The sequence below is a fragment of the Bos javanicus genome, chromosome 19 (genome assembly GCF_032452875.1).
Source record: "Bos javanicus breed banteng chromosome 19, ARS-OSU_banteng_1.0, whole genome shotgun sequence".
Classification (NCBI taxonomy): domain Eukaryota; kingdom Metazoa; phylum Chordata; class Mammalia; order Artiodactyla; family Bovidae; genus Bos; species Bos javanicus.
In genome coordinates this window covers 46621215-46646955 of record NC_083886.1, presented here as the reverse complement: position 1 = coordinate 46646955, position 25741 = coordinate 46621215, and the positions used below count along the sequence as shown (strand labels likewise).

The following is a 25741-nucleotide window of genomic DNA, read 5'->3' as shown; positions in this document are numbered from 1 at the left end:
TTAGTTTCAGTTCAAGATACACGGTTTGGGGCGTGAACAAACCCTCTCACCTGGAGGGCAGGGCCCTGAGACCGGCAGACCGCCTAAAACCCATGGGGGAAGGAGTTCCCTCAAAGGTGTTACTGTGCCCAGAAGGGAAGGGGGGTGGTGCGCCCTCTCGCGCCCTCTCTACCCTGTCCCACCAGTGGTCCTCATCACAGTTGTCACCAATCCCTCCAGGCCCATCTGCCGCTTCTGCCTCAAGATTGGCCTCAAGACTGAGCCAGTTTGCAAGGTTAAGACCAGAGTATTTCCAGGAGAGTGATGACATCACAGAACTGGGGTTCCAGAAGGCGGGGGTGACTGAGGGCTCCCATCTTCTTTGGAACATGGAGAGCAGTAAGCTGGGCGGGGCTAAAGGATAGTCCATGAGGAAGAGGAGGCTCCCACTCAAAAGGCTTTGTTCTATAGATTCTCACGGAAAGCCCTGGGCAGGCTGGGACCTGGGGTCAGCGAGGGATAGGAGAGAGGTAAGCTTCGGGGTGGGGGGGTTGGGGTGTACCTGCCCGAACCACTGTCTTCCCTGGAGAACCCCAAGAGGGGCTTTCAGGGGCAGAGATGGAGCTCCCTGCTTTCCAAAGCTCAGTGATATCTGTCTCTGAACGATCCTACTGAGTCAGGGCCAAGTAAGGTTGTATGAGACACACTTATACCAAAAAAATAGCCATTGTTTGTTTGAAATTCTAACATAATGGGACATGCTGTGATTTTATTTACTAAATCTGGCAACTGTAGGGTGGCAGAGAGAAGCAAAAGAATGGTCCCAAGCTCAGGCTGCTAAGGAGTGAGTATCAGGAGACAGAATAAAACATTCGTGAGGAGACAGACTGTCAGGGTAGCCATCTTGTCCAAGAAACTGCCAGACTCATGAAGCCAGTGGATGGAGGAACCTTCAGGAACATACACCTAGTTAAGGAAACCCACACACATACACGAGGCTTCCTAGGTGGTGTAGTGGTCAAGAATCCGCCTGCCAATGCAGGAGGCATGGGTTCTATTCCTGAGTCAGGAAGAGCCCCTGGAGGAGAAAAGGACAAGCCACTCCAGTATTCTTGCCTGGGAAACCCCATGGATGAAGGAGCCTGATGGGCTAAGTCCATGGGGTTGCAAAGAGTTGAACACGACTTAGGGTCTAAATAAGACAGCAGCAGTATGATCACAGGGCAAGACGTTTTTCCCTTCCTCCTCTCCATTTCCAGCAAAGGGACATGTATCCATTCTCCCCCAGATTCCCCTCTTGTCCAGATTACATTGAGCAGAGTTCCCTGTGCTATACAGTAGGTCTTTGATGGTTATCCATTTTAAATATAGCAGTGTGTATGTATGTATATGTTCATCTCATCTTCCCTAATTATCCCTTTCCGCATCCCACCCCCATCCTTCCCCCCTGGTAACCATAAGTTCTTTTTTTTTTTTTTTATAAGTTCTTTCTTTAAGTCTGTGAATCTGTATCTGTTTTGTAAATAAGTTCATTTTTATCATTTCTTTTTAGATTCTGCATATAACGGGTATCATAAGATACTTCTCCTTCTCTGACTTACTTCACTCAATGTGACTGAAGTCAAAATGCTGTCTGGTTTCTCCACTGTTTTTCGACTGTTTTTCTCATGCAACTAAGATGCAATCTGTGGGGAGACACGTTAGGACCATGAACATACTCAGTTCTTCACTAAGCTTCCCACTCCCTCTGATTTAGCACCCACTGTTGATTCTTTCTTGCTCAGATCAATCTATGATGGTTTCAGGATGGTGATTTTTCAAGTTCATGCCTACCTCCGCATTTATCAGTCAGCATTTTCTTGTCAGAAAGAGCCCCCGCCCCTTGATCCCCATTATGAACCTATTTGTCTATCTATTACTGTTATGAACTCATGGATTCCTATCTCACTCAATGGGTTATCATCATTTGATAGAGTGAAAGTTATCACAGATAATAATTATCATTTATTTTGATGGCCAAATTGTTCTAGATTATCATGGAATCCGTTATTCATTGGTTTCACAGATATGATACCAAAGCACATGCAACAAAAGAAAAAAATACATAAATCAGTCTTCATCAAAATTTAAGACTTTTGTGTTTCCAAGAAACACTGTCAAGAGAGTGAAAAGTGACCCATAGAATGTGAGGAAATATTTGCAAATTACATATCTGATAAGGTTCAGAATATATAAAGAACACTTACCACTCAATAATGAAAAGACAAAAAACCCAACTGAAAAAGTAGGCAAAGGATATGAAAAGACATTTTGCCAAAGTCATACAAATGGCCAATGAGCATGTGAAAAGACAATCAACATTATTAGCCATCAAGCAAATGCAAATCAAAACCACAATGCGATACCACTTCACACCCATTAGGATAGCTTTGCTCAAAAAGACAGTTAATAACTGTATTGGTGAGGATGTGGAGAAGCTGGAATCTTCATACATGGTTAATTGGAATGTAAATTGGTACAGCCACTTTGGAGGTTTAGCAATTCCTCAAAAGTTTACACTTTAAGTCACCATGTGACCCACTGTTTGGTATATATCCATAGGAATGTAAATATTTGTCCACACAAAAACTTGTACATGAATGTTCACAGGAGCATTATTCCTAACAACTGAAAAATAGAAACAACTCAAATGTCCACAAACTGATGAATACATAAACAAATTGTGATATATCCATACAATGTAATATTATTCAGCCATGGTTAGTCACTCAGTCATGCCCAACTCTTGTGACCCCATGGACTGACAGTAGCCCTGCCAGGTTCCTCCATCCACAGGATTCTCCAGGCAAGAATACTGGAGTGGGCCTCCATTTCCTTCTCCAGGGTATTCAGCCATGAAAAAGGAATAAATACTGGTACATGCTATGACATGGATGAACCTTGAAAACATTATGTTAAGTGAAAGATGTCAAATGCAAAAGACCAGATATCGTATGACTTCATATATATGAAATGCTCAGAACAGGCAAATCTATAGAAATAAAAAGATTGCATGCATGCATGCTAAGTCACTTCAGTTGTGTCCCACTCTTTGAGACCCTCTGGACTGTAGCCCATCAGGCTCCTCTGTCCATGGGATTCTCCAGGCAAAGAGTATTGGAGTGCGTTGCCATGCCCTCCTCCAGGGGATCTTCCCCACCCAGGGATCGAACTTGCATCTTTTATGTCTCCTGCATTGGCAGGCAGGTTCTTTACCACTAGCTCCACCTGGGAAGCCCAGAAAGTAGGTTAGTGGTTGCCAGAGTCTGGAGGGAAGTGGAACAGGGAGTCACAACTAATGGATATGAGGTTTCTTTTTGGGTCGATGAAAACAGTATAAAGTTGACTGTGGTGATAGTCACACAGAACTGCATTCTGAAAATGATTTTCTGCGATCTGAAAATGATTGAATTACACACTTTGACTGAATTAAGTGTATAGTGTATGAATTATATATTGTCAATTATATCTCAGTAAAGTTGTTACCTCAAAAATGTTATTCCAGATTTGGCTAGTGGGTACCCCTTTAGGCCAGCTCACATGTCTATTTGACATGCCCCAGCTCTGTTAATTTTAAATTGGGAATAAAAAACCAAACAGGAGACCAAAAAAAAAAAAGTGTTTATAGAATAATACATGAAAGGAAAGAGAAATAGCCAGGAGAGGAGCAGTGAGTGAGTGAGGACATTTGGCTGCCCTCTCCAGATTCCCCAGGAGAAGACCAGCAGGCAGTCTGGGAGACTCCAGGACCCACAGGCCCTCCACCTCTCACCCTCCACCGTGCCTCCTCCCCTCCAAGGATGACAAGCCCACTGCTCATCTCGTTGGCCAGCTGCCTCGTTGCTGTGAATCAAGCCAGCCTCATTGGCCGCTGTGACTTGGCCAAGGTGCTGCACCAGGAGGACTTGGATGGGTTTGAGGGCTACTCCCTGACTGACTGTGAGTGACATTTTCTCACTCCCTCCTCCTTCCTCCTCCCATGGTCCTGCCCTCAGTGGCCGTCTTTCTTTCTTCTCTTATTTGTTTTTTCAAAGTCAAGTGAACAAAGCAGCCCTTTTCAAGAAGTCTTTCCCAACATTCCATATTTGTTCAACCATTATTAACTGAGCACTTACTATGTCCCAGGAATGATTTTAGGTGCTGGGGGTGCAGACTTCAACATAGCTCCTTTTCTTACAGTATTCACATCCTAGGGGAAGAGGCAGCAAGAAACATACACACAGATACATGAAGTGCTTCCTGGTGGTGATAATGCTATGCAGAAGAATAAGTCAGGGGGGGCGATGGGTGACACTGTTGTAGAAGGGGAAGTCAAGGAAGGCCTCTCTGAGGAGGTGACTTTGAGAAGTGCTGAATAGAAAAAAGGATCCAATCCCCCAAACATCTGGAGGAAGAGCATTCCAGGCAGAGCGAACAGCCTGTGCAAAGGCTCTATCCCGCTCCTCAATAGAGATAGCTCCTTTTGGCCCAGAATTTGTGCATATCTGCCTTACAACACTCTCTCCTTTTATTTTGCCTTGTGGGTTTTTTAGGTCCATAGTTTCATTCTTACTCTATAGGCTCCTTGAAGGCAGTATCTGCATTTGACCCAGCTAAATGTCCCTCTCTGAGCTTTGCACAGTTTCTGGCACACAGCAGGTGATCATTAAGTGCAGAAAGGATGGATGGACAGATGGATGCACGAGTGGTTGTACTGATGGGTGGCTGGCTGAACGGACTGAAAAATGAGAGGAGAAGCTGATGGATGTTTCTGGCCTGCCAGCCCCATCTAGCCTCTCAGTCCTTGCTCCTTTCTTCCGATTCCTCATCCCTTTCTCCTCCATCTTCCTTCTCCCTCAGCTTGGCCACCCCCTCTGAAAACCCTCTTCTCCCTGTTCTAAGGGCTGTGCCTGGCTTTCGTAGAGAGTGATTTCAACATAACAAAGGTAAATGAAAACACAGATGGCAGCTTTGACTATGGCATCTTCCAGATCAACAGCCACTACTGGTGCAACGATTACCAGAGTCACACGGAAAACAATTGCCAAGTGGACTGTCAAGGTCTGGCAAGGGCCCCAGGGTGGGAGAGGTGAGAGAGATGACCAGCCTCTACTCACGGGACTTCCCTTCCCATGCACAGCCTGGGAACGCCCCCAGAGGGATGGCTCAAGGAATCAGGGAATTCCTTTACTGAGCAGGGGGTTAGACTGTGTCCCTGGATACCCACAGGAGGTTCTGCAGGGTGCTCTCAGGATGCAGAAAGGCTCTGCGCAGTCAGTAGAGCAGAGCAGTGCAGCAGCCAACATTTATTGAGTGTATTACATACTCAGTACTTTGCACACATGGCTCATTTACCCAACTTGCTATGTGATAGAGACTAATATGATCCCCACTTTACAGATGAGCAAACTGAGGCTCATAGAACCAGTGCCAGATGCCACACTAATGGCCCTGAAGGCTCAGCTCTTGCCAGCAAATAGTGCTGTCTTTGCCTAATGGTCTGACCGAAGGTCAAGTGCAAAGTCCCCACCTCAGGGCTAGTCCAGAAGATTCCACAGGTCCATGACTCTGTGATGAGGAAGAGACCTCATCTCCTCCTTTGAACTCTGATGAATGGCCCTCGGCTCTTCACCTGAAGAGCCTCGCTCCCTAGGCAGGAGTTCACTTTGGTCTCTGCAGCCTGTTTTGCCTTTTTATTTCCCTAGAAACCTCCACACTTGGGGTGAACCACCATCCACTAGAGAGTATGGCAGTAACACTCAAATATCTGTCCTCCTGACCCTCCTGCCCCTACTCCCCCGCCACCCCCAACCTCCACCAGCCATTGTATGGATGTCCAGATGGGCCTCTGAGAGGGAGGCCATGCCTCGACTGGAAGTTCTCAGCCTCTGGGTGGGAGGTGCCTCGCAGGGAGAGCCAGTCTTTGGGACTGTCCCTGGCACTTTCATGGGTATTCTCTTTCTCCCTTTCTTTCAGAACTGCTGAGCCCCAATCTTCTCGCAATTATTAACTGTGCAAAAAAGATTGTGTCCGGAGCTGGGGGCATGAAGAACTGGTGAGGAGGTCACTTTGGGACGAAGTTAGTGGGCAGAGCCTTAAGAAAGATGTGGTGACAGAGAAAGGGACAGTAGGTCAGGACTTTCTCTACAGTCTAGAAAAATGGGGGCTGCGGCAGGAACTCTGTCTTAGTAGCAGCTGGGCTCTATCTAGCTCTTTCTCTGATGCTATATTCAGCAAAACTCTTTTGGTTGCAGTAACAGAATGACTTTAGCTAGCCGGGAGTAGGGTGTGTGTGTGGGGAGGGGTGGATTTATGCTGAGAGGACAAGGTGTCTTGCTGGGCCCACACGAGGGGGGCAGTTAGGCCTCAGGAAAGGGATGGAAGCAGGGCTGGGGACTTTCCCTGGCAGGTTTCTGCTTTTCTTGGTGCCTTGGCCTCACTACTCCCTCTGCAGACCAGCTTTCTCTAATCCACAGTCCACCAGACAGACTATGTCTGCCCTGAATCTATGGGCTAATGTCCTAAATGACCATACAGACCCGTGAGGCTCAGTCCTAATCCAGACAGAGGGTCTGTTAGGTTCAACTTGGACCTGGTGACCCGCCTCCATTCAGCTGTCGGGATGGAAGCAATTAAGCAACATAAACATGGCTACCATGGGACCCTCTCTCCATAACTGGCAGCAACATTTCTATAAAAAAGAGAGTTGTTCATCAGCTGGATGAGTGTTGCAGATCCAGCTTAACTATGGTGGATGTTGAGTTGATTATTTAACATTTCTGAGCCTCAAACTGCATATATAAACAATGTAAATGGCTGCCTCTACCGGAAACTGAAAACAGGAGTTAAGTGCCTTGCATGCTCCAAAGTGAAGTGAAGTGTTAGTCATGTCCAAGTCTTTGCAACCCCACACACTGTAGCCCGCCAGGCTGCTCTGTCCATGGAATTCTCCAAGCAAGAATACTAGAGTGGTTTGCCATTCGCTTCTCCAGGGGATCCTCCCTACCCAGGGATTGAACCTGGGTCTCCTGCATTGCAGGCGGATTCCTCATCATCTGAGCCACCAGGGAAGCCTGAATGCTCCAAAAACACCATGCAAAATAAGGGGCACTGGGGCTTCCCTCGTGGTCCAGTGGCTAAGACTCCACACTCCCAAAGCAGGGGGCCCAGGTTCAATCCCTTGTCAGGGAACTATATCCCACATGTCACTACTAAGACCCGGCAGAGCCAAATAAATATTTTTTTTTAATGAATGCACATAGCAACTTTATCAAAAGAAGAGAGAGAGAGGAGGGGGCATTGATGACTGTTAGGGCTGACCCTTTCTGAAGGGAAAGTCAATAGTTACACCTGGGATTTTTTTTTTTTTTTTTTTTTAGTAACTCTCAGCCCTGCAAAAAAGTGCTCTCCCCCTTCAGAAGGAGGTGAGGATTTGAAAATGTGGAAGTATACTAAGTAGGGGGAAAGAGCAAACACTATGGATGACAGAAATTAAAGGAAGAATCAGAGGGGCCACAGGAGGACCCAGTAGAGAGCTGGGAATGAAGGGGTTTCTGGGCGTTGCTCTGTATGGAAAACTCACGTAACGCTGGGTCAGGTGTTAAGAAGCACCTGCTAAGTAGAGAGCAAGAACCACTCTTCTTTCTCTTCATAGGGTAAAATGGAGGTTGCACTGTGCTGGCCGGCCCCTCTCCTACTGGATGACAGGCTGTCACCTGGCATGAGGCAGGGAGCAGGCCTGTAGTGGAGTCATTCCAGAACTCCTCTCCTCACTCGGGAATTCTTCAATTCTTCTTCCTCTTGCCTCCACTTCATGTTATTTTCTTCCCTTCCCATTTACAAATAAAACTGACCAGAGCCCCAGGAATAAATGGTTTTCTAGGGCTTCCTCCTTGTTCCCATCCAGGCCCAGGTCCCTGGTTCCTGACTGTCATTTGCAAACCAAGAAGACCACGATGAAAGAAGCTTCTCTATTTTTTTTTTTTTTGGAATTATTAAACCATTCCTTGTGCAAAGAATGTGTTAATTTATTCATGATTAATTCCACCTATATTTGAGTACCTAATAGATTATGAGTGTGTGCTAGGTACAAGAAGAAGGATGATAAATGGTAACTGTTGTTCATGTGGTGTTCATAATCCAGCTGGAGAAGCAGAGACATCTGTGAACAATGGATACAATGAATAAATGGACACATACAATGAATGCAAGAATAATGAAATAGATAATAAAATCTGTAGTTATTGGTTTGAAACAATATCAAGATGCAAGTTATTCCTCTAAGGTCAACTATTTTTGAAGTAAAAGAGCTCAGAAGTAGGTAATGAGTGAGGCTAAAGTTCTGATATATTGAAGTGGAGAAAGTCGTGGTAGGCGTACAGAAATATGGCAGGTGATTTGGGGGTACTTTAGGAAAACGGGCTAGAAACCAGCTTTTTAAGGATTTCAAACTAGACTGTTGATGGCTTTAGTAAGTTATACCTTGATTTGCATATTTTAAAACTCATGGAAACAAACACTCTTAGGTCCAAGTGTTGCATCTTTGGTGGTCATTTCCCACAGAGTCGGGACATCTAAAATTTTAAAGTTCAGTGGGTATTTACTGCTGCTGCTGCTAAGTCGCTTCAGTCGTGTCCGACTCTGTGCGACCCCACAGACGGCAGCCCACCGGGCTCCCCCGTCCCTGGGATTCTCCAGGCAAGAACACTGGAGTGGGTTGCCATTTCCTTCTCCAATGTATGAAAGTGAAAAGTGAAAATGAAGCCGCTCACTCGTGTTCGACTCTTAGCGACCCCATGGACTGCAGCCCACCAGGCTCCTCCGTCCATGGGATTTTCCAGGCAAGAGTACTGGAGTGGGGTGCCATTGCTACTCTGGGCTTCCCTGGTGGCTCAGACGGTAAAGCGTCTGTCTGCAATGCAGGAGACCCCGGTTCGATCTCTGGGTTGGGAAGATCCCCTGGAGAAGGAAATGGCAGCCCACTCCAGTATTCTTGCCTGGAAAATCCCATGGACGGCGGAGCCTCGTAGGCTACTGTCCATGGGGTCGCAAAGAGTCGGATACGACTGAGCGACTTCACTTTCACTTAGTACTCTAGTCTTCCCTGGGAGTCTGAAGATGAAGCCAGCTGCTATAAAGTCCGCACCATTCGATCCAGTAAACTAACGCTTTGGACTCAATCCACAAAATACACTGGTGTAGACTCACTAAACTCCAACGTCTCCCCGGCGACGGAGCTGCGGAAGGGGAACTAGAGGCGGAGACCCGCCAGGAGAGGGCGGGCGAAGGAGAGGGCGGGCGAAGGAGAGGGCGGGCGAAGGAGAGGGCGGGCGAAGGAGAGGGCGGGCGAAGGAGAGGGCGGGCGAAGGAGAGGGCGGGCGAAGGAGAGGGCGGGCGAAGGAGAGGGCGGGCGAAGGAGAGGTCCGAGCACCGCCCTCGTCTCACTCCCCCATAGCTGGCCCCGCCCCCTCACGCGCTCCTTTTAAAAAAGCGCGGGCGCGCCGTGCGCAGGCGTAGTGCGGCTTGCTCGCGAGCCGCGCACGCGCGGTGACCGTAGGATGGCAGAGTTGGTACCTTTTGCGGTTCCCACAGGGAGTGACAAAACCTTGCTTGTGTGGGAACTGAGCTCTGGACCCACGGCCGAGGCCTTGCAAGTGAGCCAGGCCGGGGTGGAGGGAGGGATGGAGAAAGTCGCCTGGCGTCCTAGTAATTGGGAGCCCCGGGGGCGCTGCTTCAGCACCTAGCCCGCCTGTGGTCTTTGCTGAGAGGAATCTTAGCTCTAGAGCCGACCGGAGCAGTCAACTCGTCCTTACAGATTTTTGAGAGAGAGCTCCCAGCAGGCCTCACACTGCCTCCTAATGCTTCTCGAAGCTTAGCAGTTCAGAGGGAAACTTGTTTGTGAAATGAGAAGTGTTTGGAGTTGGAGGCTCACCACCGTCGCCTGTGGCGAAGGGCTGGGGGGAATATAAGGGAATGGGCAATTTTGTTTCCTGGGCTTGAAATTTCCTGCTCTTACTTAGCGTGGGACCACCCTACAGCATTCTCTGTTCACAGTCTTCTCCCAGTTCGGCCTTCTGTATTCGGTCCGAGTCTTCCCAAACGCAGCCGTGGCCGGTCCTGGATTTTATGCCGTCATCAAGTTTTATTCAGCGAGGGATGCTCACAGAGCCCAAAAGGCATGCAACCAGAAGCAGCTTTTCCAGAAATCTCCAGTGAAGGTGGGTCCAAATGTGGAATTCCTCGCTCCGCTGGGATGAAGTGCTGAATTTAAAACGAATAGGCCAACGTTTGTAAAGCACTCAAAGCATTTACAGAATGCTTTGAGATGCATTGCTCCACTTACCGCCCCCCACAGCTCCCCATTTCTTCCCCTCACCCCCATTTCTTTTCTCTTCTTTTTTAAAGAAACTCGAACTCAGGATGGTTAACTGACTTACTTAAGGTTCATGACAATAAATATGGAAACTAGAGGTCAAACCCAAACTTACTGATGTTAAACCCCATGTCATTTCATGCTGCCCCTTAATTTAAATCTTCACAAGAGTTCTTTATAGTTTTATATGAATTTTAAATATGTGAGCTTGACAAAGTCTTTAGTCAGTTGTAACATAAAGGATGCTTTATCATCATCATCATCATTCTCAAACTGCCTATTCAGAACTCCCTTCAGTTTCCAGAAAATGGTTAAAATATTCTTTAGTGCATGATTATTCTAATAATATGGCTCCATAGTAACATGCCAGCCAGTTTTACTTCCCCAGAGCCCCAGAATGAAAATTTCATTATATCCCTCCACTCAGCCACCATTCCTTTTCCAAGGATTTTTTCAATTCCTCTGAATAAGTGAGTAAGGCTTAGATTTCCCAAGCCTTTCACTTTATAACTGTATGTCTCCTCTGGTTGGCTGCTGCTTCTTTTTAAAAATATTTATTTATTTATTTGGCTGGGTCAAGTCTTAGTTGTGGCGCCGGGGCGTGTGGGATCTTAATTCCCTGACCAAGGATTGAACCCACGTCCCCTGCTTTGCACAGTGGAGTCTTAACCACTGGATCACCAGGGAAGACCCTGTGGTTGGTTTTTTGATCTGGCTACTTCCCACTGACCTTGCTGCCTATTCTTACCCATATTTCTTTCCTCACTGGTTTAACCTTGATTGAATCTGAAAACTCTCCTCAGACGTGACTCTAGGTACAGTACTTCCCACTTTTGTACCCTGTTTCATACCCTCTTCAATCTGGGCTCTCCTCACTATGATTGAAGTGATTTCCTGTCAGACATTCTTTAATTTGGAGACTATGATCTGCCTGCTACTGGCTGCGACCATTTCATGTACCCACTTAGATATTACTGGAAAGATTATGAAACGATTACTTGGTATCAGTTGTGAGTAATGAGCTCTTTTTCTTATATTGACCATTAAGACCATTCCGTAAGCTTAGGTTTTGAGATTTGCAGACCATAAAACCCATCACTGATAGAGAAATGAAGAAAATATTGTATAAGTCACTATACAGTTGAGAGGAAAGGGCATTCATATTAGATTTCTTTATGTAATGCAGAACCTTGAGTTTTTACCCCCCTCCCAGTTGTTTCCTAGTTTAATTATATGTTGTTTGCCAGTGAGAACTGTGGCAAAGTTATCCCAGATGTAGACTGTCTCTACTACGCTCAGAGCTCTTCTGAGGCTTCCTTATTGTCCAGGACAGCTGAATTATGACTCACCATACAGGGCCTAGCCTCCCACAAGACACTCAACATTTAACAATTAGTCTTCATTTCTCCTTCCCAGCAGGCAGCTTCAGTTGGAAAAAGTAATTTCATTTTCTTATTTACTCATTCTTTCATTCGTTCACTGAGTCGACAGACCCTCAGCCCTCTATTATATGCCAAGAATTATGCTTGTTCCTGGTAACAAGATATGGTTCCTTCCAGCACTTAAGAAGTTCATAAACTAGTGATAGAGGAAGATCCACAAACAGAGCAATAAAGAATTAATAATGCTTTGACTTTATTTGAATTTTTATTAATATATTTATATACTACACCCTGTTTAAAATGGAAATAGACATTTAACAAAGTGCTAGTGATGTAAAAAATCCACAGTAATGTGATACTGTGTAAGTTATTTGGAGAGTTAATGCTGGAAATATTTATACTCTCAAAGAAGCTTGTTAATGTAGATGAATCTCTAAATCTTTTGGTTACTTATAAAATTTATAGAGGTATGTGTATTCCCTCTTCTAACAGGGGTTAGTAACTTGGGGAGGGGGTGCTACAGATTAAGGTCCTACTTCAGTGGCAGGTCTACCTTATCTCCCCTTCAGGTCATATTCTTAAGCAGGATAAGATGGGGATAAGATGACTAAAAGTTTTCTTCCTTTGCTTACCCACAGCCCTATAATAGGCTTCTGCTGGGCTTCCTTGGTTGCTTTCATCATCACTTTCACCACCAGAGGTCAGGGAAACCTTCCGATGAATCAGGGGTTCTGGAAATGATGCAGAAAAATACTGACTTATTAAAAATAATAAAGAACACTTATTTAGGGCTCACTGTGAACTCATTGCTTAAAATGTCATATATAATCTTTACAACCACTCTGAAATTGGTTGGGGTTTCCCAGGTGGCTCAGTGATAAAGAATCTGGCTGCAATTCAGGAGACGAGGGTTAACTCCCTGGGTGGGAAGATCCCCCAGAGGAGGAAATGGCAACCCACTCCAGTATTCTTGCCTGGGAAATCCTATGGACAGAGGAACCTGGAAGGCTACAGTCTATGGGGTCACAAGAGTCGGACACAACTCAGCAACTAAACAACACAAGAACGTGAAACTGGTATTGACAAACAGGTATATTCAAAATAAGTCTATGTCAGATTGTGATATTTTTAGGGTTCTTATGTCTTTAGATTCGTCTTGGCACCCAACATAAGGCGGTTCAACACAACGCCCTTGCCCTAAACAGCTCCAGATGCCAAGAATTGGCAAATTACTACTTTGGTTTCAATGGATGGTCAAAAAGGATCATCAAGGTAAGCTCTAGATTTTCTTTGACCAACCAGGCCCCTTTCAACATTGAACTCCTTGACTTTAGAAAGAAAACTAGAACTGGGCTACAGGGAGGAGATGGAAAAGACTTCCAATTGGAAGTATCTGAGCATGGACATGCCACCTAGAATTCGTGATCATCTCAGTGACTTAAATGGCAGTGTCCATAATTTTCTCCAGTATTTGTGTGATGTATAATAAAAAATAGTTCTCTGTACCTAGTAATTCATTTGCAAATCTCACTTGATTTTGAAGCTATATGACACCTCAACTATTAACTGGGATTGATGGGAGTTTTTTAGTTTTCAAAACAGAATATTTTGAAGTATAATCTTTAATTCAAAATCCTAACAGCTTCAGGATCTTTCTGACCCTGAAGAAGAAACGGAAAATGAAGATATGGTGGCACCTCTTCAGAGGCAAAGCCTGAAGTTCTTCTGTGCTTTAGAGGTGGTGTTGCCATCCTATGAGTGCAGAAGTCCAGGAGTTGGCATGGCTGAGGAACCTTTGGATAACTTGGAAGAAGGTCTGTTTTCCTTTCTTTCTGAAACACGCCTTTTCAGATACATCATCACCTTTGCCAAGCAGCTGAAGTCCTGGGCAGAGTTTCTCTCCTTTGCCACATAGGATTTTAACTTAGGCAATACCTGACAGGACCTTAAACTTTAGAGTTTTAGAACTGACTGCCTGCCAGGGAGGAGGGAAAATTAAGGTGTTTTTTTTTTTTTTTTCCCATTTTTGGTTAATTGTTTTCTGCTAAAATAGTCCTTCAAATACAGATCTCTTGTGGCCTTCAGTTATCCCAACAAAATCATTGTCTAAAGATTTAAATAAACTCTTGTGTAAAGGTTCAGTCCTTTGCCTCCTATGGAAGGGCTTGAGTGGAGAAAGTCAAATGTAGATCCCTGGAAAGGGGATTCCCATTGGTATGGATTCCCATAGCACTTGGGCTTCAGTCAGAAGTAGGGCTGTTAGCAAAGGGAGTGGAGGAGGCCCCACCATCCACCTAAGAGTGATGCCTGGGGAGAGGCCAGAGCATCTGTCTCACTGTGTGAATCCAGCCCTCTCAACGCAGAAGTCTGCAGGAGCATGGCTGTAGCTTGTCCATGTGGAATCTGTGAGAAATGAGAGATTTGTGTCATGTTCTTGGTTTGCATCTCCCATCCAGTATTTCAGGAACTTCAAGAATAGATGTGAGCAGGGAAAACCTGCCCTGCCAGAATATAACTGCATCGTAGTCATTCAACCATACCCTAGTGTTGTGTTCACCCTTAATCACTAAGATAATGATCTAAGAATCACAGGTGCATTTTTAAATTTTTAAACATATAACCTAGAAATCAGTTATCCAGATAAGCATTTTAAATTCATTTGTTTTGGTTGGATTTAGGGCCATTATCACTCCTTATGAAAAGGAAGAAAACCCAGAAGCTTGCTATTCAGAAGGCTATGACGGATGCATTCCAGAAACTGCAGATTGTGGTTTTAGGTAAGACTTTTTTTGATTCTCCTTAAAGTACTTCAGTTTCAATGAGCAATTAAACTTATTTGAAAAGTTATTTGGATGAAAATAATGGTTATCTAAAACACGACATAGGGATTTCCCTGGTGGTCTAGTGGCTAAGACCCTGTGCTCCCAATACAGGGGGCCTGGGTTTGATGTCTCATCAGTGAAGTAGCATGTGGCTCCCACATGCCACAACTAAAGATTCTGCATGTCACAGCTAAGACCTGGCACAGCCAAGTAAATAGGTAAATAAAAAGTAAAAAAAAGAATGTTTAAAAATAAATAAAACACTACATATTCTTTCATTTACCAAATGCTTTCACAACAACAGTCTCAAATTTGTTCTTTGTGGCGTTTATGAGAAAAATGACACAAATATTATTGTCCCCACTGTTTAGATGTAGACTGACTTGCCTCAGTTCATATAGAAAGTGTTTGATCCGGTTCTTGTTTCTCGATTGCTGACGTATCATACAGAATAGTATAGTGACTATAAGCCTTGGACACCTGTGTTTGAGTCCTGACTTTGTCTCTTAGATTTTTGTTGTTGTTGCAATTTTAGGTTTTCTAGCCAGAGAGATTTGAAGGTATTAAATATCTCTAAGCTGCAATTTCTTTATCTATAAGTAGGGTTAGTATTTCAGCTTACCTTGTGGGGGATATTGTAAGAGTAAATAAGATGATGAATGTAAAGTCTTAGAACCATGCCTGGAACATAGTAAACACAAAATATTTTGGCTATTATTATTATCGTCATTTTATTGAAGAGTTGATTAGATTATGTTTTTGGAATCAGTTTCAGTTTTCATTTCTGATATATTGGGTGAATATGATTCTTATATATACATTTTTTGTGAGCCTTGAGTGTGATCATGCTATTGAATAGATTGATTATGTACCCTATTGAGTTATATAGGGTGAGAATGTCACAGGCTGTGCCCAAAGGAAAGTTCATGGTTGGTATATCCCTGGAACAGAATTGCTCCCCTTTTTCACAGCCCTGCAGGCTTAGGGACTGAGAAATGCTAGCTAAGTTGTCAGAGACCTTATTTGCTTGTCAGAGACCTTATTGGCTTGTCAGAGTTGGCCTTGGACTGGTGTCAGCCTTCCGGCCTGGGCAGTTGTTCCAGTGAAGTTTGACTTCCCTGGTCACCAGGCAGAATCTCCATCTGTCAATTCCAGTAACAACCTTTGAGAACCAAACTAACTGTCTAGGTTGTTTGCTCAGGGGTTAGAGTTAGAACTGGACATGGAACAACAGACTGGTTCCAAATAGGAAAAGGAGTACATCAAGGCTATATATTGTCACCCTGCTTATTTAACTTATATGCAGAGTACATCATGAGAAATGCTGGGCTGGAAGAAGCTCAAGCTGGAATCAAGATTGCCAGGAGAAATATCAATAACCTCAGATATGCAGATGACACCACCCTTATGGCAGAAAGTGAAGAGGAACTCAAAAGCCTCTTGATGAAAGTAAAAGAGGAGAGTGAAAAAGTTGGCTTAAAGCTCAACATTCAGAAAACTAAGATCATGGCATCTGGTCCCATCACTTCATGGGAAATAGATGGGGAAACAGTGGAAACAGTGTCAGACTTTATTTTGGGGGGCTCCAAAATCACTGCAGATGGTGATTGCAACCATGAAAGTAAAAGACGCTTACTCCTTGGAAGGAAAACTATGACCAGCCTAGATAGCATATTCAAAAGCAGAGACATTACTTTGCCAACAAAGGTCCGTCTAGTCAAGGCTATGGTTTTTCCAGTGGTCATGTATGGATGTGAGAGTTGGACTGTGAAGAAAGCTGAGCGCCAAAGAATTGATGCTTTTGAACTGTGGTGTTGGAGAAGACTCTTGAGAGTCCCTTGGACTGCAAGGAGATCCAACCAGTCCATTCTAAAGGAGATCAGTCCTGGGTGTTCGTGGGAAGGAATGATGCTAAAGCTGAAACTCCAGTACTTTGGCCACCTGATGTGAAGAGTTGACTCATTGGAAAAGACTCTGATGCTGGGAGGGATTGGGGGCAGGAGGAGAAGGGGACAACAGAGGATGAGATGGCTGGATGGCATCACCGACTCAATGGACGTGAGTTTGAGTGAACTCTGGGAGTTGGTGATGGACAGGGAGGCCTGGTGTGCTGCGGTTCATGGGGTTGCAAAGAGTCGGACATGACTGAGCGACTGAACTGAACTGAATATGCAAATGGTGTTCCTTATATGCACTCAGAATTCCTTAAACTGAAAAGCCTGGTGGCTGTAGTTTGCCTTGAGGGAAGCTGTGTAGTCCAAAAGGTACATAGGCCAGTAAAATTCTCTCCAAAGCTTTGTTCATTGTATCTGGTAGAATTTTGGTCCCAAGTAGTAGACACTTGCCTGGCTTCTAATATGACATTTCCTGTATAGTCCAGTGGTATCTATCCCCGGTTTGAACTCACTTTGACCCCTTCTTAATGCCTTCCTATTGAATCATATTGTGATTGAACAGTTTTGTTTCCACAGCTTTTACTACATCATTCCTTAGTTCTTACTTCTAAGATCATAAAGGTTTTTGAACCAAAATTGATACTTCTCTTACATATTTTTTCACAAATAGTAATGATATGTGTTGAATGAGGGAACTGCTAGGAAAATGCTCTTGTTTTCTGCTTTTAGAAATAAAAAGAATGTCTAATTATTGGATGCTACCATTGTGTACAGGAAGTTTTGGAACAAAATTTCTGAATTGATATTTGTTAACTCTATTTCAGAAAGTGGTAAAATAGCTGTGGCGTATAGATCCTGTGAAGAGGTCACAGATGCTAGAACTGAAGAGGAACTACAGGATTTAATTCAAGTATGTGGAGAGAAAGACTGAAGGGATTCAAAGCCAGGGTAGCCATAATTCAAAACAGCCAGAAGATTCTTGGCATGTCTATGTCTGCTCAGCTCCATCATCCTTAGGGAAATGATAAACTCTGAAACTGCTTTTGAGGCAGGAAGTTTCTAGGAATTTTCCTGATGTCTGAGCCTTCTCTCTGACCCCTTATTTAAATTTGGAGAGCAGGGTTGAGGACCATGAGGTACTTGTACAGTTGTGGACACAGGAGAAGACACAGGCCTCTTAGAACTCCCCTCAAACAGAATTGTGGGCATTTGGGAACAAAGTAATTATGGCTTTAATTTGTTTGATTATGCTACAGTGTGTGAAAACTGTATTAATGCCTTTCAAATAAGGTGTTCTACCCAGATTTCATATGTATTTTGTGTGAAATATTTTGCTGAAGGACCTTTCTGTAAACCAATTATATGAATGCCTCAAATCAGGGATTAAGTTGTCAAAGTAATTTCTAAAAGAAAACATTAATGTACTGCATATAGGATTTTAAAAAAAAGAGCAAAAAATGTGTTTCATGTCATTGAGAACTTAATTTGGGGCTAGATTTCTGATTATTTAACCCACCCCAATGTTGCAAAGTGTGTTTTGAAGAGAAGAAAGTAGAGAAAGAAAAGGTGGTTATATCCTGAAAAACAAAAATTTTGAAAGTTTTTTCTTTACAAAATAATTATTTTAATTCAATTTAAATCAAATAAGTCAAGGAAACTTCAAACATACCCAAGTTTGGGCTTTTAGAAGGCTAACTTCCTATGAAATGAGAGAGGAAAGGATTCGGTATTGATGCTAAAGATTTTGGAAACCTGATTATAAAAACAAATCCGTTCCCAAATGAGGCCAATCTTTGAATCAGTTCCATTTAAAAAGCATTAGGTTGGACAGTGGGAATAAGATGAAGCTCTGCCAGGAGCCAGCACGGGAGTTCCCACCCATGACAAAGGTCATGCCGAGAGGCCTGATATACAAAGGCGAGTCAGGGCTCAAGGGGCCCCACTGGACCTGCCCGAGCATCTACCCCAAAACCAAAATTTGTCTGTTTTACTATTTCACGACTTTCACCAACTCTTCTGACATTAACAGGGGGCTATCCCCAACCACCTTTCTCTGTAAGAAAATCAACTTAAAATTCTAGTTAATAAGTCTCCTGGGCATAATAGGAGTGTTTCAATTCAAATCCCTCTGATGACTTTCTAGCTTGCCTGACACGTTTGTTTGGACTCTTGCAGCTATGCTTGTGATTATTCACAGCCTCCCAACCACGAGAGGCACAGGAAGCTTAAGATATTCTAACAATGCAGAGCTTCTCAGAGAGTTAAAATCGTTAGAATAGAACTAGTAGAGGATTTCTTGGTTGAGCTAATGCTTGCTGCCAAGTTTCCATATCCCTTACCTACTGTGTCCCTGGGAGTGTATTGATTAATATAGTTGGTATATAGAAATATAAGTAGTAGCTTTAATGTTTGTAACCTTGGACCCTTGAGTTAATTCTTTTCTTGTTATAGCCCACCACACTTTTGCCCTATAGGAATGCAACTTTATCTAATGCTTTCAGAGGGTGGCGCCTGACTTAGAATAATCACCTTTACAGAAAAATAAGTTTTCTGAAGAAAGGGTCATAAAATGTTAACAGGTCTCCTGACCAGAAGATGATGTAAAGCACCTAAAAGCTTTTGCATATGATAAGTTTGCAGAAAGAAAGCCTGGCTTTGATAAGGATCAAGGACTGCTGACCTTGCATGACTCTACCCACCCCCCTCCCCCACATTATCCTCTATGCACAACTTAAGGTATAAAAACTACTTTGGAAAATAAAGTGTGGGCCTTGCTCACCAAAGCTTGGTCTCCCCATGTGGTTCTTTCTCTTTCCTTTTCAGGCTGATTCCCTGGAGTGCAGGGGCCCTCTGCGTTCACTTTCCTGCCTGGGCTTCTAAGACCCACTCGAGAAGGTGCCTAAGGTGGGGCACCTTCAGCTATTCGAGAGGGCGCCTGCGGCCTACATGAACAGGGCAAGTCCCATGCTGGGGCTTTATTGGCTTTCTGCATAAACCAAGGAATATCAACCTCTTTTCTCTCCTCTATTTTCTTAACTGAAAAATTCTTTCCTTATCTCTTTCTTTATTTCTCTCAGTCGCCGATGCCGTCCTCCCGAGGGAACCCCTGGATCCAATCGGGGCTGAACCCCAGTAAAGCTTTTCTTTTGGAGTTTAAATGTTAGAGGTCTTGCCAAACAAAAAGGACTGTGAAGAAAGTAAACTGTGTGCTTAGTTACAGTATTTCAAGAAAATTACTAAAACAGGCTGACTTTTAACATCTTCAGTGTTTTGTCCAGGTGTGTACACAGAGCAGGACTCTATAAAGTGACACTGCAATTTTTGTAGATTAATGGCTGTGTTGAAACGAGGTGGGATGGGGCAAGTTTTCCCATGGTAATGTAAAGGGCCATTCACTTGGTGAGACATTCTTTCCCAGAATGACTTGCTCACTTGCCCAAAGCCTCTCCTACAGAAATTTCGAAGTCATCACTGATTTGGTGGTAACCCTTAACAGCAAAGTGGTGAATTAATGACCAGACTTGGGTACTGAAAGTTTAGAGGAAAGAGCAACATTTTTGAATAACTTAAAAATTATAAGGTGTGTTCCCCTCCCGCCAGCCTAACTAGCCCTGCTCATTTTGCAGGTCAGCTGCTTTTCCCGGAAGCCGTGTGGCCAAGGGGAGGAAGAATGCCTCTCAGACTTCAGCTTTGAGGAGCAAGAGTTCACAGTGCCAGAACTGGACTAGCACTTCTGAATTTCCCAGAATGCTTGGCCTCTGGGGCTTCCTTGGGAAGCTCTGCATCCCCTTCCACTCCTCCCCCAACCCCTGGGCTGTCAGCGTCCAGGGCCATTTATGTCTGCAGCCCAAATCCTGCCTGGTTGCGCAGAGCCAGGGAGGGGCTGGGGTAGGCTGGGGAGAGGGCCCGACCGGAGGTCACTGTGCGAGAGGAAGGACGGCTTGGTTTGCGCCCTGGTGACTCTGGGAAAAAGGCGCACTCAGATGGCGCAGATTGGTTCGAACCTAATAAAGGTGTCGTAACTAAAGGTGTCGTAACTAAAGGGCTGGACGCGGGGCGGGGGAGGGGCGCGCGGTTGCTAACGGTGCGCGCTCGTTGCGGGCTCACATAACGGTTCGGCTCCCGCTCAGGGGCGGCGCCGGCGCCCCACTGGCCTGGGTCGCTGCGCCCGGGAGCCTCCGCATGTCATGTCCCCGCTGCGCCGCTGGCTCCTCCTTACCTGGCAACCGTTGTGGCTTTTGGTTCAGGCAGCTCAGCCTCTGGAGTGGGCCCAGGGCGCCGTCCAGTTGACCTCGGACTCCCCAGGGCTGACTGAGCCCTGGTCTTCACACTCCTCTGACCTCCTGCCCGAATTGCCCCATGCACTCACACCCCTGGCAGAGCCGGGGGGCTTTAATTACTTGACTTCCTCCTCTCCAGACCACATGTTGGCCCTGCCTCATGAGGATTTGAGTGAGACTCTGGTTCCATACCTAGACTCGGATTCAGCCGGAGAGCTGTTGGCAGAGCCAGATAAGTTTGCTATTCTACACGAGGATCTGGATGACAAGCTAACCCAGCATCAAAAGCTCCCAGTAGCAGTTCCAGTGCTAGATTGGGATCAGAATCAAGCCTTGGTTCTGCCTCCTCAACACAAAAGTAAGACTAAAACTATAGATCAGGCTGAAAATCACCAATCATTTGAAATACTTGTTCCACCTCTAGGTAGTAAGAGCTCAAAACCAACGAAGTTTATTGTTTCACCTTCAAACCTGAAGAAAGATCTTGTTAAGCATCGACCTCTTGCCAAAGTTGTTGTTGGAACTACAAGACAACTTGGAAAAAAAAATCAGGGTCTAGAAGAACTGCAGGATGATTATTTAGATTCCAGTATGGATGCCTTTTATCCTGAGGAGAGCCTACCTACGGATTTTCTGGGGAGCCCAGATCAACCTCCAGAGCCCCCTGAGGCTGAAATTTCTTCATCTCAGCAGGTGCACCACACTCGCCGACCATCGCCCACTGAGCAGTTGGAATCTTTATCCCAAGAAGAGATGCCTGAGGAGGCTGAATCTTTTTCATCCCAGGAGGAGGCCCAGGCTCAGCATCTGGAGCCCACTGAAGAGGTAGAACTACCTCTACTTCAGCAGGAGGCTCTGTCTCAGTCTTCAGAGGCACCCAAGGAAGTGGAAACCTCAAGCCCTCAGGAGGCACTAGCCCAGCCTTTGGAGACACCTAAGGAGACTGTAGCTGGACCAGTAGCGCATCATAAAGTTCAGCAGTCACACTTGCACAATGTCACTGTTAAACCTCTGGATCTGGTGCTTACCTTGACTCCAGAGGTCACTAAAGAGGTGGAACCTTCTCCAGTTCAGCAGGAGATCCTATCTCAGCCTCCAGAGCACTTTGAGGGGTTAGAACCTCTTCCAGCCCAACAGGAGGCCCCATCTGAGTTTCCAGAGCAACAATATGGGGTTGAAACTCCTCCAGTGCAGCCGGAGGATCTATCTCAGCCTGCAAAGCATCCTGAGACGGCTGCATCTCTACTCCATCAAGAGACCCCAACTCAAGCTCCAGGGTTCCCTACTGAGTATGAATTCCAAGTTCCAATTAGCGATGAGGTAATAGTTCGACCTGGCATTGAACATCAGGTTCATTCAAACCTGCACAGTGTTACATTTCAACCTCATGATTTGGGACTTACCATCACTCCTACGCTCACTAAGCAAACTAAATTTCCTGCAACTCAGCAGAAGCCTCCAGAGACCCTGGGGGAGGTTGAACTTTCAAGTGAGCAGGAGCAACCGGCTCAGCCTTCTGAGGTTACCGGGGAAGTTGAAGCTTTTCCAAGCCAGCAGGAGACCACAGGCCAGGCCCCCGAGGAAGTGGAGCCTTCTTCAAGTGAACAGGAGCAACTAACTCAGCCTTCTGAGCCTACTGGGGAAGTTGAACCCTCTCTCACCCAGCAGGAGACCCTGACTCAGCTGTCAGACTCTCTTGGAGTAGCTGAATCTTCTCCAGTCCAGGAGGAAGATGCTGCTCCGTCTCCAGAGTCCCCTAATGAGGCTGAATCTTTTCCCACCCAGCAGGAGACCCTAGCTCTGTCTCCAGTGGAGACAGAATCTGCTGCAACCCTGGTGGAGCAACCTGGTCAACATTCAGGCATATCCAATATCACTGTCAAACCTGCAGATCTAGAGCTTACCATAACCACAGAACCCACTCCAGTGGCAGGACTTTCTCCAAGTCAGCAGATACCTTTGGCTCAGTCCTCAGTGCCCCTTACTAATGCAGAATTTTCTGCATCCCCGCCAGAGGCCCCCACGCTGCTTTCACAGTTGCCTGAGGAAGTTGAACCTTTGCCAGTTCAAGTGCCAGCTCCAGTCCCATCTCCAGAAGCTGTTACCCAAATTACACCTTCAGAACAACAGGAGACCCCAGCTCAGGATCCTCAGGCTCATGAGATTGTACCTTCTCCACCCCAGCAGGAGGCCACAGCTCAGCGTCCAGAGCTATCTAATGAAATTATAGTTATCTCTCCAGAACATCATGTGACAACAGTTTCTTCTCTAGGTCAGCTTCTGCAGCGGCCCAGCACCACTATCAAACCTGTGGATCTTGCACTCACCATCACTCCAGCATTCACGAATAAGGTCAAAACGTCTCCACCCCAAAAGGAAACCTTAGCTCAGTCTACAGTGTCCCCTGGGCAGTTAAAACCTTTGTCAGTCCAGCAAGAGGTTTCAAATCAGCCACTGACTGCCTCTGAAAATGAACTTTTTGTGGCCCAGCATGAGCAACCAGCTCAGCCTCCAAAGGACACCGACGATGCTGCTACTCAATCTTTAGTAGAGAATGAGGTAACAGACTCACCTCTGGGTCTAGTGTTGCCTCATATCACTGCAAAATCCATGGATCTGGCAGTTGCCCTAACTCCAGGCCCCACTAAAGAGCTTGAACATTCTCCAGTGCAGCTGGAGAACTCTGCTCATACTCCAGATCCCCCTGGGGGGATAGAGCTTCCGTTAGCCCAGGGGGGACACCCAGCTCAGTCTCCGGTTCCCCAGGGGAGCTCAACTGTATCTCTCAAGCCCCCCAAGGAGGTGGTGTCTTCTCCCACACAGCAGGTGCTTCAGACTCAGACATCAGAATCCCCTGCAAAAATGGAACCACTTCCAGCCCCTCAGGGGACCCTTCCTCAGCTTCTACGGCCCCCTCAGAATGTAGGGTCTTCTCCAAACCAAGAGGAGTTCCCAGCCCCACCCCTTAAAGAGACAGAACCTTCTCCAGCCCAGCAGGGCGCCCCATCTCAGCCTCCAGTGCCACCTACAGAAGTTGTAGCACAAACTCCAATGCTTTATGAGGTGACAGTTTCAACATCAGGACAGGATCAGACTCATCATTCAAACTTAACCAGTGCCACAGTCAAACCTTTGGCCCAGAAGCCTACCATAACTCCAGAACCTACACCCCTGGAGGCGACAATTCCTAATCCAGAGCAGGTTCAAGTTCAACATCCAACCTTGACTGAGGTCACAGTTCAACCTTTGGACCTTGAACTGACCATAAGGCCAGAGCCTACCAAGGAGGAAGAACCTTCTCCAACCATGCAGGAGCTACCACCTCAGCCTGTAAAGCCACCTAAGGAGGTTGTGGCTGATTCAACTCCAGGCCAGTATCAAGCTCAGAATCCAACACTGCCCAGCATCACAGTTCAGCCTCTTAACCCGGAGCCTACTGTAACTCCAGAGCCTACTGTAGAAGCTGAATCCTCTACAGCTCTTCGCCCCAAACCCCCTGAGGTGACGCTTCCAAATCCAGAGCAAGTTCAGTCTCAGTTGACGGAGTTCGCAGTTCAACCTTTGGACCTGGAACTTACCATAACTCCAGAATCCACAAATGAGGCTGAATCTTCTCCAGCCACACAGGAGACCCCAGCTCAGCATCCAGTGCAGCAAGAGGTGACTGTTCCAATGCCAGCTCAGAGCCAACTGCCGCCCAGTGTCACAGTTCAACCATCGGACCAGAGGCCTAACACAACTCCAGAACCTACGACAGAGGCTGAATATTCCACAGGCCTGCAGCAGACTGCAGCTATTCCACCATACCCCGAGTTAACACTGCCACATCCAAAGCCAGTCCAGTCTCAGCGCCCAGCCTTGAGTGAGGTCACCTTTCAATCTTTGGACTTGGAACTTACACTAACTCCAGAATCCACTGTGGAGGTCGAACCTTCTCCAACTGTGCAGCAGACCCAAGCTCAGCCTCCAAAACCCATTAAGGAAGTTGTAGCTCAGCCTCCATTGTATTCCGAGGTGACAGGTCCAGCACTCGAGGCGGCGTCGCCCGCTGTCACCGCTTATCACGTGGACCTGGAGCTTACCGTAACTCCAGAACCTGCTACATCTGAACCTTCTACTTCCCTGCCACAGACCACAGCGTCTCCTTCAGAACAGCCTGAGGGGACACCTGCCCATCCAAACCTGACTGAAGTCACGGTTCAACCTATGGATGTGGAAGTTAACGTTACCGCAGTGAATAATACAGAGACTGAACCTCCTCCAACCCTGCAGGAGACCCCAAGTAAGGATCAAAGTCAGCCTCCAACATCACCCAGCGTCACAACTCATCATGCAAACCTGGAGCTTACCATAACTCCGGAACCTGCTATGGTGTCTGAATATTCTACCGCCCTGCAGCAGACCACGGCTCCCCCAGAGGTGACACTTCCACCACCAAACCTGACTCAAGCCACAGTCCCAACTGTGGACCTGGGAGTTAGCATATCTCAGCAACCAAGGCCATCTGAGATGATATCTCAGGTGGTGTTTTTTCCTTTGACTCCATTTTCGAAACCCAAAAGTCCCCCTGGTGTAAAACGTATCCTAGGAAAGAAGCAACCAGTACAGAATGCCCCCACAACCATCAACGTATGTAAGCTCTGTACCTGCAAAGACGAGATGCTGTCGTGTGTTGGTCTGAGTGCAAAGCAGAAGCTCCACAGAGTGCCTGAGCCAGGGCCCAACTCCTACAATGGCACCTTCACCATCTTGTAAGAATGGCCTTTATTTGTTCTCTGCATCCTGCCTAACATGGCAGCCCCTCTTCCAGGTTTTCCTGGGTCTTTCTCATCTCCCCAACCCATATTGACTGACTTGCTATTTTTAACCTTTCATTTGTCAACGATTCCTTATATTCATTCTCCTCCTTACTATTGTTCCCTCTTCTCCAGTCTTTTACTTATAATCACCCCTATTCTTTTTCCTTCTCTATTTTTTTACCCCATTATTTAAT

The 25741-nt window shown here is 45.8% G+C and overlaps 3 protein-coding genes and 1 long non-coding RNA gene across 9 annotated transcripts in view; 3 read left to right on the top strand and 1 right to left on the bottom strand.

Annotated features, from left to right (window-relative positions):
• LYZL6 (lysozyme like 6) overlaps positions 1-8007 on the top strand; it is a 29757-nt gene extending 21750 nt beyond the window's left edge. The window contains exons 1-5 of one of the 4 annotated variants that reach the window (XM_061392190.1): positions 321-509; positions 3724-3957; positions 4900-5058; positions 5974-6052; positions 7652-7997. In XM_061392190.1, coding sequence (XP_061248174.1) covers positions 3819-3957; positions 4900-5058; positions 5974-6052; positions 7652-7721 — 447 coding nt within the window. In that variant the 5' untranslated portion in view covers positions 321-509; positions 3724-3818 and the 3' untranslated portion in view covers positions 7722-7997. Of the gene's footprint in view, positions 1-320; positions 510-3723; positions 3958-4899; positions 5087-5973; positions 6054-7651 lie in introns of those variants that run through there. The other 3 variants (XM_061392188.1, XM_061392191.1, XM_061392189.1) reach the window with 3 other exon arrangements.
• A 1547-nt stretch (positions 8008-9554) lies between these two features.
• Positions 9555-20483, top strand: RDM1 (RAD52 motif containing 1). 3 transcript variants are annotated; one of them, XM_061392184.1, is made up of 7 exons: positions 9555-9650; positions 10035-10214; positions 12901-13023; positions 13394-13565; positions 14430-14528; positions 17293-17378; positions 20095-20483. In XM_061392184.1, exons 1-7 carry the CDS (start codon positions 9555-9557, stop codon positions 20194-20196), a joined length of 858 nt encoding a protein of 285 aa, XP_061248168.1. In that variant the 3' UTR covers positions 20197-20483. The 3 variants fall into 3 exon arrangements, with proteins under 3 accessions (XP_061248168.1, XP_061248170.1, XP_061248171.1); XM_061392186.1 differs by lacking the exon at positions 20095-20483 and adding an exon at positions 19292-19650; XM_061392187.1 differs by lacking the exon at positions 17293-17378 and having other exon boundaries at positions 20095-20463.
• On the bottom strand, positions 10174-21864 carry LOC133232586 (uncharacterized). Its single transcript, XR_009731403.1, has 5 exons — positions 21777-21864; positions 15196-15254; positions 14046-14154; positions 12384-12482; positions 10174-10257 (listed from the first exon to the last, which is right to left on the bottom strand). It is a non-coding gene; the product is annotated as an uncharacterized LOC133232586 (long non-coding RNA).
• LOC133232584 (leucine-rich repeat-containing protein 37A-like) overlaps positions 20562-25741 on the top strand; it is a 50044-nt gene continuing 44864 nt past the window's right edge. The window contains exon 1 of the mRNA XM_061392183.1: positions 20562-25499. Coding sequence (XP_061248167.1) covers positions 20656-25499 — 4844 coding nt within the window. The 5' untranslated portion in view covers positions 20562-20655. The remainder of the gene's footprint in view (positions 25500-25741) is intronic.

Coding starts and splice junctions, on each gene's coding strand:
- RDM1 (XM_061392184.1), top strand. CDS start 9,555: ATGGCAGAGTTGGTACCTTTTGCGGTTCCCACAGGGAGTGACAAAACC. Junction 13,566..14,429: donor TTTGGATAACTTGGAAGAAG/GTCTGTTTTCCT, acceptor GGTTGGATTTAG/GGCCATTATCACTCCTTATG. Junction 17,379..20,094: donor AACTACAGGATTTAATTCAA/GTATGTGGAGAG, acceptor CTCATTTTGCAG/GTCAGCTGCTTTTCCCGGAA.